The 13,160-nt window shown below is 37.6% G+C and overlaps 1 protein-coding gene across 1 annotated transcript in view; it reads right to left on the reverse strand.

The window, feature by feature from the left end:
- Window positions 1-692: 692 nt before the first annotated feature.
- LOC136425308 (multiple epidermal growth factor-like domains protein 11) overlaps window positions 693-13,160 on the reverse strand; it is a 36,259-nt gene continuing 23,791 nt past the window's right edge. The window contains exons 16-31 of the mRNA XM_066414152.1: window positions 12,910-13,056; window positions 12,376-12,510; window positions 11,754-11,879; window positions 11,179-11,310; window positions 10,329-10,454; window positions 9,745-9,864; window positions 8,992-9,245; window positions 8,096-8,177; window positions 7,429-7,548; window positions 6,834-6,946; window positions 6,628-6,695; window positions 5,992-6,131; window positions 5,070-5,150; window positions 4,276-4,381; window positions 3,572-3,771; window positions 693-3,055 (exon numbers count right to left, since the gene is read on the reverse strand). Coding sequence (XP_066270249.1) covers window positions 2,946-3,055; window positions 3,572-3,771; window positions 4,276-4,381; window positions 5,070-5,150; window positions 5,992-6,131; window positions 6,628-6,695; window positions 6,834-6,946; window positions 7,429-7,548; window positions 8,096-8,177; window positions 8,992-9,245; window positions 9,745-9,864; window positions 10,329-10,454; window positions 11,179-11,310; window positions 11,754-11,879; window positions 12,376-12,510; window positions 12,910-13,056 — 2,060 coding nt within the window. The 3' untranslated portion in view covers window positions 693-2,945. The remainder of the gene's footprint in view (window positions 3,056-3,571; window positions 3,772-4,275; window positions 4,382-5,069; window positions 5,151-5,991; window positions 6,132-6,627; window positions 6,696-6,833; window positions 6,947-7,428; window positions 7,549-8,095; window positions 8,178-8,991; window positions 9,246-9,744; window positions 9,865-10,328; window positions 10,455-11,178; window positions 11,311-11,753; window positions 11,880-12,375; window positions 12,511-12,909; window positions 13,057-13,160) is intronic.

The following is a 13,160-nucleotide window of genomic DNA, read 5'->3' on the forward strand; positions in this document are numbered from 1 at the left end:
GCCTTCAGAAGAATATTTGCTAAACGTATTTTACATTTGTATCAGCTGCATTTTAGTTTCTTTGTTCTCATACTATTAAGATGAATACATTGATTACCTTGTCAACGTATAAGTGGAATACACATAACTATCAAACCCTTTTGGTAGTTCATGATCAACATCTAAGAAGTTTACAGTTACTTAAAGAATATAAAGTAAAATAAAGACCTTGACTTTATGACTGCCAATGACATCACAGTGAACATGACAACCAGTTTGGAAACTAGCACTGCGGTTTGGGAAAAAGTACTTTTTGGCAGCAAACAGTGATTAATCATTGTGATTACGTGTACATCGATGTATTTGAAAGATATTACAAAATTTACGGTTTATCTAAAGTATGTTTTTTTGGCTGCTGTGCTGGGTTCCGAAATGGTCACTGTGACATCGGCAGTCATAATTGGATTATTTTGCAACAAAAACCTCGAGTCTGAAGGATGATTTTCTGATGGTGCTGCATGTTCAATAACAAGAGAATGGTGTATATTTAATGCAAAAGTGATGTTAATTGTAATTGAACAATACTACTAGTATCATAAAGATTGTTGAATATAAAAAAAATGTTGTACCTTGGTTTCACACTTGGTTTCAATCTTTAACATCCTAGCAATGATGCATCTATCTAGAATAAGATATAAGACAGACAAAAAAGGTACAAATTAAAGAGCTTTTAATTATTTTCATCCACTTACACCAATACGCAATACATTAATAGCAATTATAGATTGAATAAATAGCCAGACATGACAGTCACCACAAGAATATAGTCTAGAAATATACATTAAATTGTATGTTGCCAAATATACAAAAATTGCTTTTTGAATGTTGCATAGAAGACCTCAGCCTATCTAAACTACTGCTGCTATAGCAAAACATTACGGTAAACAATTATACTGCATTTTATGCAAAACAAGATCATCATATGAATAAGCTCAGATATAATGACTAGAAATATGATTGCAAGCGGTAAAAATTCAAATTGCAGGATATACATTGTATACATGGCAAAACAATACACAAAAATGCTTATATACCAATAATTTTGCAAGGGAATTACATTTACAAGAACTTGCATAGTTAAGTGCTATGTTTTTTTTTCTCGAATCACCGATTGAAAGGTCTAATAGTTTGAAGCCTACCATTTTAATCCCAATTCAATGCAATAGAAAATTGTAATAAAAGTCAACATTACATGATTGTATTAGTAAGAATGGATTTTTGAAATGCATACTTAAAGATAATTTCTGGGAATGAAGAATCTCACTGCTACTTTGCATGATGTACTGCATTTGGAGTGCAGGGTGGCTTGAACGATTAAACTTTTTACGAAAAAAGTTAGAACAAGAACTTCATCCTTGTAAAAAGACTTTGGACAGTGTTAAGAAGCAGCGGCAACAGTATCCAAAAGTTTGCATAGTTTAAGGGAGACAGAAACACACTCTAAATATAACACTCAATATCCATTCTGGACAATGTAAATTTGTCTACCACCTTAAGCCCACACCAATTCAATCTCTTGGTTAATGGATTTTCCCAAAAAATTTTAGAAAAAAAATCATGATTTTTTTTTTTTTGAAAATAAAAATCCATTAACCAAGAAATTAAATTGATGTGGCCTATGGTTCTTTCTTCCACCTAGTCACACAAACATAACATGCACATTGCATACTAAGTCTTACATCACAACAATATATATAGTAATACCCATAAAATTAAAAAAAGTAGATTGTATCAAATCTCAATGACGTAGAACATGAATGACAACGTAGCTTTTTCTTGCTATTATTCAAAATATAAAGTTTACAATTCTCCATCAGTAAAAAAAAATGGCATATATCGTTACTGCACGCCAGTATAGTATCATTATCCACGCGCTAGTGACAGTTTGACTATTAAAGATAAATTTGCAATTTTTCAATATTTAATTGAAAAATGATGATCATAGTAGGATGGCTTTAGAAAGAAATGAAAAGCATAAAGAAATCTTCACTGATTACAAATTATATGTGGTATAATTATGTAGTTGGCCGTACCATTTTGTTTGTAATACTTAAGTCTGAAACTTAAACCTTAAACTAGTTCCAAATTTCGTATCCCCCATACGGTATTCACTTCTGGGACTACATTATTTTGAGAAAACAGATTTGTTTAACCTTCAGGTATTTTGCGGTCATTACTGGTAAAATTGGCCAGGCTAAAGTAATGAAATGTATTAGTAATCAGCAACATTTTTGTGAAAAAAAAGGTTTGTAAAATACTTATAAACCAATACAGGACAACAAATGAATATTGCATAGTACACCTAGTCTAGTATTATGTATCAGTACTCTAACAGTGATTTTTTCATCCACAAAATTCTGAGAAAGTACAGACACATACAACTCAAAATGAAAATAGAAAACAATACAACACCACTATACAAGGTCATAAAATATAAAATATATAATATATCATTGGGAAATACCTACAGTACCTTCACCATTTGCTATAATCATCAATCAAACTTATCCTAAATTTGCATAGTTTTTTTTATTGTAACTTCCAAAGCAGAGCAGCTATGTTACCAAAAGTATTTTCTGGTAGACTTATTTTATGTACAACTTTGAGGCATTGTTTTGAATGCAGCATAAAATCAGCCATTAATAGTCGGACTGTGTTCTACAACTGCAGTGGTCTAGGCACTTAACACTAAGTACCCCATTGGTGACTGGCTTAAAGCAATTATTTTAAACCAGTTCAATCTTGTTTCATTTGCTCCAAGGCACAAATATTCCAACAGCTACAAAAAATATCCTTGTCGCTTGCCACCATTCAAAAATGCTTCAAATGTTGGATAATCATGATTGACAGGTGGTCCTGATTGACAGATGATTATGATTGACAGGTGGCAATGATTGACAGGTGGTTCACTCAGGATAACCTGCCTCGGCTGCCTTCTGCTGCAGCTTCAGTTCTTCCTCCTGTGTCAGCTGCAGTTCCCCTGGGTTCTCCTCGTAGGGAGGGGGAGCTTCTGCACCTGTACAAGCACAACATTTGGAGTCAGCGATTACCTTATCTGAAATGTCTGATTCAGTTAACAGCGAGATATTGAAACCAGAAGTTCTGCTGCAGTACCATGGAGAGGCACCAGGGTGCCATAATCTAATTATTTCTTTTTGCCAACATCTAGTGCAAACATACCAAAGATCCATCCACAACTTTTTGAGTCATGCAGGTATTCACATAGTCACAATTAGTTCCAAATTTCCCCAAAATTGCAATTGAAAATTTGAACTATTTTAGAAACTTTTTGAAAGTGACTGTCCAAAGTATTAGTTTATTTACACCAATATACAAATATATTGAATATTTGCAACATTTATTTGGGTCATACCCCATAAAAATAGGTAATCCAGCCCTATATACTTTCTGCTAAGTGTATTTTCTAATTTCACTGCTGAACACTGGTGGCTCTTTGTGGTGAGCCATCTATCCGGGAATGGACTCAACAAGTTTTTCCGTAAAATGCTGAGACCTTTTTTACATAACACACCTGTAGGCAACTGCAGATCTATACCAGCAGCCTTTCCAGGTGCCCCCATTCCGTTCACCTGGTCGTACAGGGGGTTGTTCATGTACATCAGGTGTTCGCCCTTGTGCACCTGAACACCTGGGACAGGTGCAGCCATGGCACCTGGCATGTTTTCATAGACTGGGTTGTCTGCTCCAATGCTGGTTGTCCCACGATCGTAACTACATGTTCAGGTAAATGAGAAATGGTTTTAATTGCATGGGTTTTAATTTCAGTAGGAGGGGAAAGGACGCGTTTGCAGTGTTCAAGTTTACAGATGAAACAATAATGTGTATACTGTACTGTAGAAAGACACTCAGAGCATATGTTTGTGGTGAGGTGAGTTCTCATGATCAGTTAAATGTATGTGCCAGTATGTAATTACTAAAGAAAAACAGTCAGGGCATCTGCTAGGTGTCCCCTGCAAAAGAAGGGTGTCTAGTTTCCTTGTTTTCTTAGTACTAGTGTGGGGCGTCCAAAAGACACCCTGACGCCCTGCTAGCTAATAGCGTGGTGAGAGCTCACTGCAAAAACTGCAAAGTTTATCAGAAACATTTCACGATTCAACAGTATCACAAATCTTTGAAAACAGTTAAAAACACAAGACACTGACGGGCTTAGTGCTAAATGTTCTATGAATACATCTCCGAATAGTAGGACCTGGTACAAAATAAGAGAATACTTACGATACAGTTGGCTCCGCAGGGCGCTTCCTCAACTGGTGGAAACGGTAAGCAACAAATGCCAGCACCACCAGCAGTAGGATCAGCACTACTCCAATCACAGCACCAGCTATATTACACAACAACAGGGCAGCGTTAGACATTATGGACAAATCTAAATGAGTACTAGTTAAGTTAAAGACTGTAGTGTGGTGATTAAAAAACTGTCAATTTTCTCTCAAATATGGGATGAATTGTACTTTATCATAGACTGTACTACATGACTTTTGTATGTATGCTAATGATAGAAATATCCCATCTAGACTCTAAGTCTATAGAAAATAAAGTTTCTCACTTAAGAAATTATATGAGCACTGAGAAATTTATATTCCTCATGCAGTTTGATAAACTGACTATAGCTAAACCCTGTATAATACAATCCTACATTTTCACCATTACTAAGAAGCGAGAAGAAGCCAAACCTACATGTATATGCTAGACTATTATAATACTTACTACCAAATTGAATGTGTATGTTTGTTAACAGTCATGTCTTAAATGTTGTGACCTTTATTTTACTAGCTCAGTTGGTCTAAAATGTGTAATAAAGGTCTTCATTTATCAATTTTCAATATTGAGTATATTCATGGCAAAAGGATTACGCAATTTTTTAGATAGCAGTGGTTTGTTTATATAATACCAAAATGCAAAACAAAACAAAAACTTACACGATCATTCTAGCAGCTCTGTATCATAAACATGTAAAAATCTATTGAATGATTCTAGCAGTGTTGAATATCATGAAGGTGTAAACCTACCGACAACACCTGCCTTTCCCCCTGGACCGTCATCATCATCATCTCTGTCAGGCTTCCGCCCTCCACGCTTTCCAGTGTCTCCTGATTACACAAAATCATAATTATATGAAACATTTACTATGCAAATTTGATGAGTGTAACAGCGTGACATCAAAAGATCATTTCACCTTAGTAGACATATTGGAATAGACCAGTAGTCCTTATACCAACCTTCAAGTTTGTGAAAACATTGAAGTGCAGGACAAAAATGTACTATATAAAATTTGATGCAGAAATTCGGTCAACATATGCATGCAGTCACTTTTTTATTGGCAGATTCATTGCAAATTTTGACTGACAGGATCACTAAATATTAAAAATGGGTCTGCTGTGCAAAGGTGTAGTATATACTGTACATTGGTAGAAAAACAAGACTTAAGTTTGGAAAAAAGGGCATATTTATGCACAATTTTTATGTATTAAAAACTACTGGTCAGGAACCATATGTTTTGCCCCTCAATATACAATAGAATAAAGTACTAAGTAATAATGCTAAAACATTCAAATGGACCAAGAAATAGGAAGGAAATGTGCTAGAAAAGAAAGATGTACCAGCAACTTTTTAGCATTACATCTCTTTGGTGGTAATTCAGCACCAAGGACAGTACCACTATATAATTATATAATACATGTAGTTACAAGAATATTCATCGATCAGTGACTAACGAGATAAGCACCTCCAAATTTACTCGTCTACTGTACGTCTTGTTCACGGAGTGGAAAATTTGGAGGTGCGTATCTCGATACCTTTTCTAAGTCACTGATTGATGAATATTCTAGTAACTGTGATTTTACGTGACTGATGAATCTCTTCAACGATAGTACATGTAGAAATGAGCAATCATTTTGTTATTGAGTGAGACAAAGGAATTATCATGCTTACCTTCAATCCCACTTGCTGTAGGGTCGACCCTGAGGCCGCCGATGTTGGACTTCCCATCCAGCTGTTCCCCAACGTCTTCAGCCTGCACATCCGAGCCTGGCCGGAAATACAGCGTGAAGTCACTCACCACGCTGCCAGCACTACAAGAAGAAGAATTTATTGTACGACAATTGCAATGTATTATATTAGGTACAATGTATGGCAACTCAGCCTACATCCAAAGATGTGATTTTTGAACTATTGCAGCTATTATCTAACAATTCTAAGGACCTAAATAAAATCAATCCATGAATTGCAGCTAGAATATTATCCGCTATACATGTATGTTATCATCCTTATACTGCAGAACAGTATGTTGATAACTACAGTGTGTACATTTTGTATTTTAACAAAGCCCACAAAGATTTGTAAGAAAGTACAGTTACTGTACTGCAAATGGTCAGGTCAAAATATGAAAAATTGTTTTTCCCAGAAAACAGTGAAATTACAGTAATCTACCTGTTAGGCAATTCTGGCACTGCCAGTATATCAAGTATTGGTAATAGGTGCAAAAATACAAATTTGTATGTACTAAGCAATTGAAGAAAGTCCTTATGTTGGACAACATTTGAGAGATGAAAGATTTCGTTTATTTACCTGAACTGCTTGACCTTGGCATGAAGATAGTCTCCTGACAGAGGACTCTTCCTGTAGATCTCATTCAACTAGAAATAAAATTATTGTACTGTCAATTAGCATCAACCACAATCCACACAAGTGGGTGAGTATGGGTTTCCCAAGATGATTAACGAAATCTGGGATTGGACAAGATTTGGATGATATAAAATAAAACGCAAACTTACTCCATATTCCACAACCCCAGCCAGTTTCTGGTGGTCATCACTGGTTTTCTCAGCCAGTTCTGTTTTCCAACTCTCGGAGGTTATCCTGATACTACCATCAAAAGTCATCAGCACTGGGAACATAAACAACATTTCAGAATTGATACAAACTAAATGCAAAAAGATCTTACATGTACAAGATGTTGAAAACACTGTTATGTGTTCACACAGTGTCAGTATAATATGAACAAAAATTTTGCAGATGTTCAAGATAATTTGTCTGAAATTTTTTAATGCAGTCTATTAGTAAACTTGATACAATTAAAGTCTACCAAAATCAAATTTCTTCAAAATTGAAACACTTCACAACTAATGTTGCTATTATATTTTCTTCCACAAAGAAGAGGATATGATCATAAATTGAGAAATATATAATGTGTTGAACTCATTTATTTCATGATCATTTTAATGATTTCTTGCAAGCCTGGGTACACCTTACTACATGTACAAAAATGTAGGAAGGGTATCCTATAAGGGTAAACTATACATCAGGTTGTCTAAATTTTGAGTGAATCCGTTAAATGAACAACACAATACACAAAATCAAAGTTATCACCATTTTCACAGGTTTGCTCGTCTGGACATGGAAGACAGCCGTTGAACGGGTCGCACATCTCTCGCCCGTGCCGACAGGAACAAACCTTACACTCTGACCCATAATGTCCCCTGGCACACTCTGTAGAACAAAGGATGTCAAATACACTAAGCTAAAGGAGCAGCAATACTGTAACAGCCTTGTGTCCAAACAAAAATGTAGGTTGTCGGGTTGTGTGGCACAACAGCAGAGTGTTTGGCTTAACCAAGTGGTCCCGGGTTCGAATCCTGCCATGTTACCGATCTTGTACCCTTGGGAAAGGCACATAACACGTGCCTACATGTAGCCCTAAGGTTAGGGACGTCCCTCGGATAGGACTTTGAATGGAGGTCCATGTTCGGGGAGAGCCACACCCCACGCACATTAAAGAACCCAGTGACTAAACCTTTCAAAAAGAGTAGGGGCATGCCCCAGTGTGTGATGGTCTAAACCTTACAGTCTAACAGTCAGTATAGGCTTCAGATTCTTCAGCAAGTTGAAGTTGGTAGCCGTAAAACCCAATAAGTCTGAAGGTTGAATTGTGACAATTCAAGACAATGTCTTGACAATGATTCAATCAGTTCTTTGCTTTGTGGTCCATGCTTTCTGAGGAAAAAAACGAAGTTTAACAAAAACAGAAATAACTTACGGATATTGAGAATTCCAGTGGAGATAGTAGGGGGCACTGAGTTGATCAGGCATGTGTATGGTCCGGAGTCAGATATCTTGGTCTGTAAAAAGAGGAGAAAGATATGATCAAAGCCGTTTAAAAAGGCAATTCTTTTGCCCAAACATACGTCCAGGAGAAAAATGATTATTGATAAATCTATAATAGTTCCTGTAACTCCTAATTTGTGCTCAATATATACAAGGCTTAAGTTAAAAGTGTTAAGAAAAAACTTTGCAAATTCAAAGTACTATAATGTGGCCTCGATACCCATGATAGTGGTTAGACTTAAGCAGACATAGGATCGAGAGGTGGCAGGTTCGATTCCTGGCTTTAACTGGCATTTAAGATGACTTTCCTCACTCCATCCAGGTGTAAATGGGTTCCTGTCTTCTGTTGGAGAGGTAAAAAGTGGTGCAAGGACAGAAATGGGCTTCGCCTTCCAATACCGTCAAGTTAGCAAACCCCCAAAAATGTACAAAACCTCATTAATTTGCACTCAATACAAACGTCTTTGGCCCAGAACCCAGAGGTGACCTTGGTGCCAATCCTGACATGCTCGGTTGACGTTGTGCCCTTGGGAATGGCACTTAATACAAATTTCCTCACTTCACTCAGGTGAAAATGAGTACCTAGCCTCCGTTGGGGATAGGACATTATATAGAGATCCCGTCGTGTTTGAGGGAGGCCACACCTCGAGCATGTAAAGGAGCCCACCACACTTATTGAAGAGAAAAAGAGTGTCCTTCCTAGTGTGAGTGGATCAAATAAATCTGTCTGGATATGCCGCTTGTACTGTTCAGTGCAAACTTGGTGTTACACGCCATGACACGGTTTACAAGGTTAATATATAATGCAATACAAACAAACAAACAAACCTGTCTAATAGTTAAGTCTGACTGTCTAATACTTAAGTCCGACATCCCATCTTCGGGGTTGATCCCAAATCTCTCATCGTCAATCCTCCTCAGCTTCCCCAGGAAGAGAATGGTATCTCCCTTCAGCCAGGTCACGAAGAAATTATTCCCATCCGGATCCCTGTACTCGTAGCGGCACGAGAACAGGACCGTATCTTCCGTATCCCGGTCTAAGATTGGCAGTTGTCTCAAGATGACCGGCCCCACACTTTTAGCTAGAATTACGAGGAACAAAACACAAGTCAGTCATTTGTATTTACAAGATAATTTCAATTCATCATTTTAACATGCCCATATATGGGAATTCCCAAACTCATATATAGCCCAACAATTTTTTAACTCAAAATCTTAGTCTATTATTTTGAATGTATGCATGTGATAGACAACAGTGCTTTTTTTCCTTTGGTTTATTTGCTTTCTTAGCACTATATTTCGGGTGTGACACCTACGTGGCTACTAGGCTATTTTTGGGCACGGCTGGGCCCTGTGATTTTTTTAACTCAGAGTTAAAATCAACCCAGGACCTGGTAACAAATAGACGCTGTAAACTATTCGTGAGAACACCAAGAGGGACTCCCCAGTACCGGCAGTCTACTGGGACAAATTTGTGGCTTTGGGGCTTGGCCATGGCTTCACCCCCTATGGGCACCGGAGTAATTGTGACTATTCAAGCATCTCAATCAGACAATTTCCTCCTCTTTCGTGATAACTTACGTTGGCAGTCTCGTCCATCCCCAACATACCCTGTACGACAGACGCAGAGGTAGGATCCAGGGGCGTTGTGACACTCTGCATTATCGTCACATTCATGATCCCCATTACACTCATTCACATCTGGAACAAGTATAGAGGAACAAAATCAAATGTCAATCAATAAATAAATTTAAAACAAAAGAAGAATCTGAATTCAGAATCCTTCCAACTAGTTGCAGATTTCTCTACATATTTTGTATCTGACTGGATGCCAATGCACTTCAAGATTTTCATTATTAAGCTGTCCCCTTTAATTTCTGACATCTCGCTTTTGAGGAATGATAGCATATTCTCAAGAAAAAAGTATGAAAGCTTGCATGATGTACAAAATGACTTATATAATATGTACATGTATTCATATGGTGGATATATAAACCAACCACATTGTACTATGCCACATACATTGTCATGTTATAAACTTAAATGTTTGAATTCTTTGCCCCTATCGTTTCCATTTCATTCTTTCTACACCATTCAATAGTTCTGGTAATGAAGTAATGTGAACCATGTATCTTCCCTAAGCTTTAAAATTGAACAGTACATACCAAAGTTGCAGACATCCCCAGTCCGGCCAGCGTCACACAGGCAGGTCCCACTGATGTGGTTACACACCCCGTGGACACAGTTACACGCACTGTTACAGTTCTCTCCATAGTATCCAGTGGGACAAGCTACAAACAAAAACAAAATTCACAAAACCATTCAAAAGAAAACAGAATCTGATACGTCTGACGGTTTCAAAATTTTATCCAGTTGCTTGAGTAACGTCTATAATCTTATTACCTGGATGTCTTAAACATTCATCAACAAAAACTGTGAGTAACAGTTGCTGTAAAATGCATTAATTTTTCTTTTGCAGTGGGTTTATTTGCCAGAAGGGGTGAAAATAAGGTTTCTCCTGACCAGTGCTTAAAGTTCACGGTAGTTGAAACAATTCTGTAGAACAGTTACTGTAGAATTACAAATTGACTTTCGAGGTGTTATAATTTTGCAGTAATTCACGGAAACTAAAAATTACAAATAAAATCACTGCAAGCATTTTAAGATTTACAGTCAATGTTACTCTTTGTGCTGTGTAATCAATGAATAAGCAAAGAAGAACACTGGTTGTAAAATGTATTACTAAGTGCATGTAAGTCTCCGCCTTTACAAAGATACCAAGTCTTGATTTTATCATAACAGTTATCATTATGATGGCAATCTAATAATCATTATGATCTAAGTTAGAAACAGGCTCAACTCTTCTTGGGGATTGCATTTGATACAAATTACTATCATGGGATAAATGTAAGACTCCATTCCTTTTTGGCAATACCTCAGTGGGGCAGCTGTTATTGTTGTATGATAACCAAGTACATGTAACTGTTGTTAGAATTTGACAGATGAAGCACTCACACTCGGCGCACTGAGGCCCCGCCCAGCCAGCGGTGCAGACACATGTCCCGTCCCAGGGGAGACAGGACGCACCATTCCTGCAGTGGTCACATGTCTGCCCGCAGTCCTGACCCCAGCGACCTTCAGCACATCCTTGGAAACCAAACAAATGTAACAGCATAATTAAATATATTAAATATAACAGCACTAAAAGGTTGTAAAATTGCAGACTCTGACATATTTTCCTCGTATAATAAGGCTCTTTATGAATTAGGCTCTTTATAATTATTACAGTTGCGAAACAATGAAAAAACAATCATCTAAATTTTGTTTAATATCAATTAATATCAATTCAGTTCACACTCAATTGAATTTAGGTACTTTGTAAAACCAGTCGAACCTCAGACTGAGGACGAAGCATGACGCTTTTTCCTTTCAGCTATTCACGAATTAATGTGACGGAATGTGATGGTACACTACACGGATTAGGCAAGCAGGCAGGCAGCTAAGGTTGCCAACAGAGATACAGAATGGTGTTATTTCCATTTTCTTCTAAAGTTGCAAATGTCATGACCTTTTCAAGACTATGGACTTACTCTGTGCACAGCTGGACCCGGTCCACCCCGGCAGACAGGTGCAGGAGCCGTCCACGTTGTTACAGGTGCCGTTCTGACAGCCGCAGCTCTGGGAACACTGGTCGCCATAGTAACCACCAGGACAAGCTGTACAGGACACATTAAAACTCTCCAGCTGACCTTCCTATACAATTACTGTAAACGCATTTACTTTCGACGTGGTTCTATTTTTCACAAATTAAATATTATTCACATTGTAGTATTACACTATCACACATCTCATGTTTCTGTCAAGTCCAAATTTTTAACCATCATTCAATTATCATTCATGTTGTACAGATGAAGTGCAGTCAAAACTGTACAAGAGACCACCTCTACATAAGGACCACCTGGCCAATAAGACCACTTTTTGGTGGTCCCTTTAGATAATTTTCCCCATTGAAACAAGGATTGATAAGAATCCTGTCTATAGTGACCACCTGTCCACATAGAGCAGATTTTAAAGGTCCTAAGTGGTCTTATTGGACAGTTTTGAAATCCAAATGAAAATGTTGGTTCTTTAGGGAAGGAATATACATTGTACATGTAGTATAGTCGGAGAGAAAAGTTATTATGATAGCAAACTAGTTGTAAAAGAACTCACGTTCGGAACAGAAAGGGTCGGTGAATCCTGGTGCACAGACGCACTCTCCGGTGGTCTTGTTACAGCTGGCGCCGTTTTGACAGCGATCGGAACAAACTCCGCTGCACATGTCACCAAAACGTCCCTCCGGGCAGGCTGGGGGTCAAAGTTCAACCAATTTACTTCAGAATCCCCTAGTTGGTTATATACTTTAACTGTTACAATTGAATCAATAAATCAATGTGTGAATGTCTTTTGAAACAGACTGAAGGAATGAATGAATGAATGAATGAATGAAGAAAAGAATCATCATGAGAATAATCAAGTGTGGAATGAGTGAGTAGATGGATGAAGACACCAAATGAAAGAAGAAGTGACAGAGTCATTCTACATTGTATAACTATGTGATTTATGATTGAAATGAATGAGTGAATGAATGAAAGACAAGAAGTTGAAGACTTGTACATTAGAGAATGAAATCAATAAACAACTGAGTGAGCAAGTGAAAAATGAACGAAAGAATAAATCGACCAATCATCACTGCTCAGTCCTTACCTGTCTGACACCTGTCGCCCATGTAGCCTAGCGGACACTCACACGTCCCGAGGGTGGCGTGACAGGTGCCGCTGTTCTCACAGCTGCAGGTTTGGCCGCAGTCGAGACCCCACTGGTTTGGTGCACAGTCTGAGTCACAGCGCTTACCTAGAACCAAACAATAGAGAGATTAGTAAGCTTAAGGTACTGTTCAAGGGTGGCTGAGGAATTTTGGGATGTTTTTGAAAAAACCCTTTCTTAAGCTTTATAAA

Source organism: Branchiostoma lanceolatum, chromosome 19 (genome assembly GCF_035083965.1).
Source record: "Branchiostoma lanceolatum isolate klBraLanc5 chromosome 19, klBraLanc5.hap2, whole genome shotgun sequence".
Classification (NCBI taxonomy): Eukaryota; Metazoa; Chordata; class Leptocardii; order Amphioxiformes; family Branchiostomatidae; genus Branchiostoma; species Branchiostoma lanceolatum.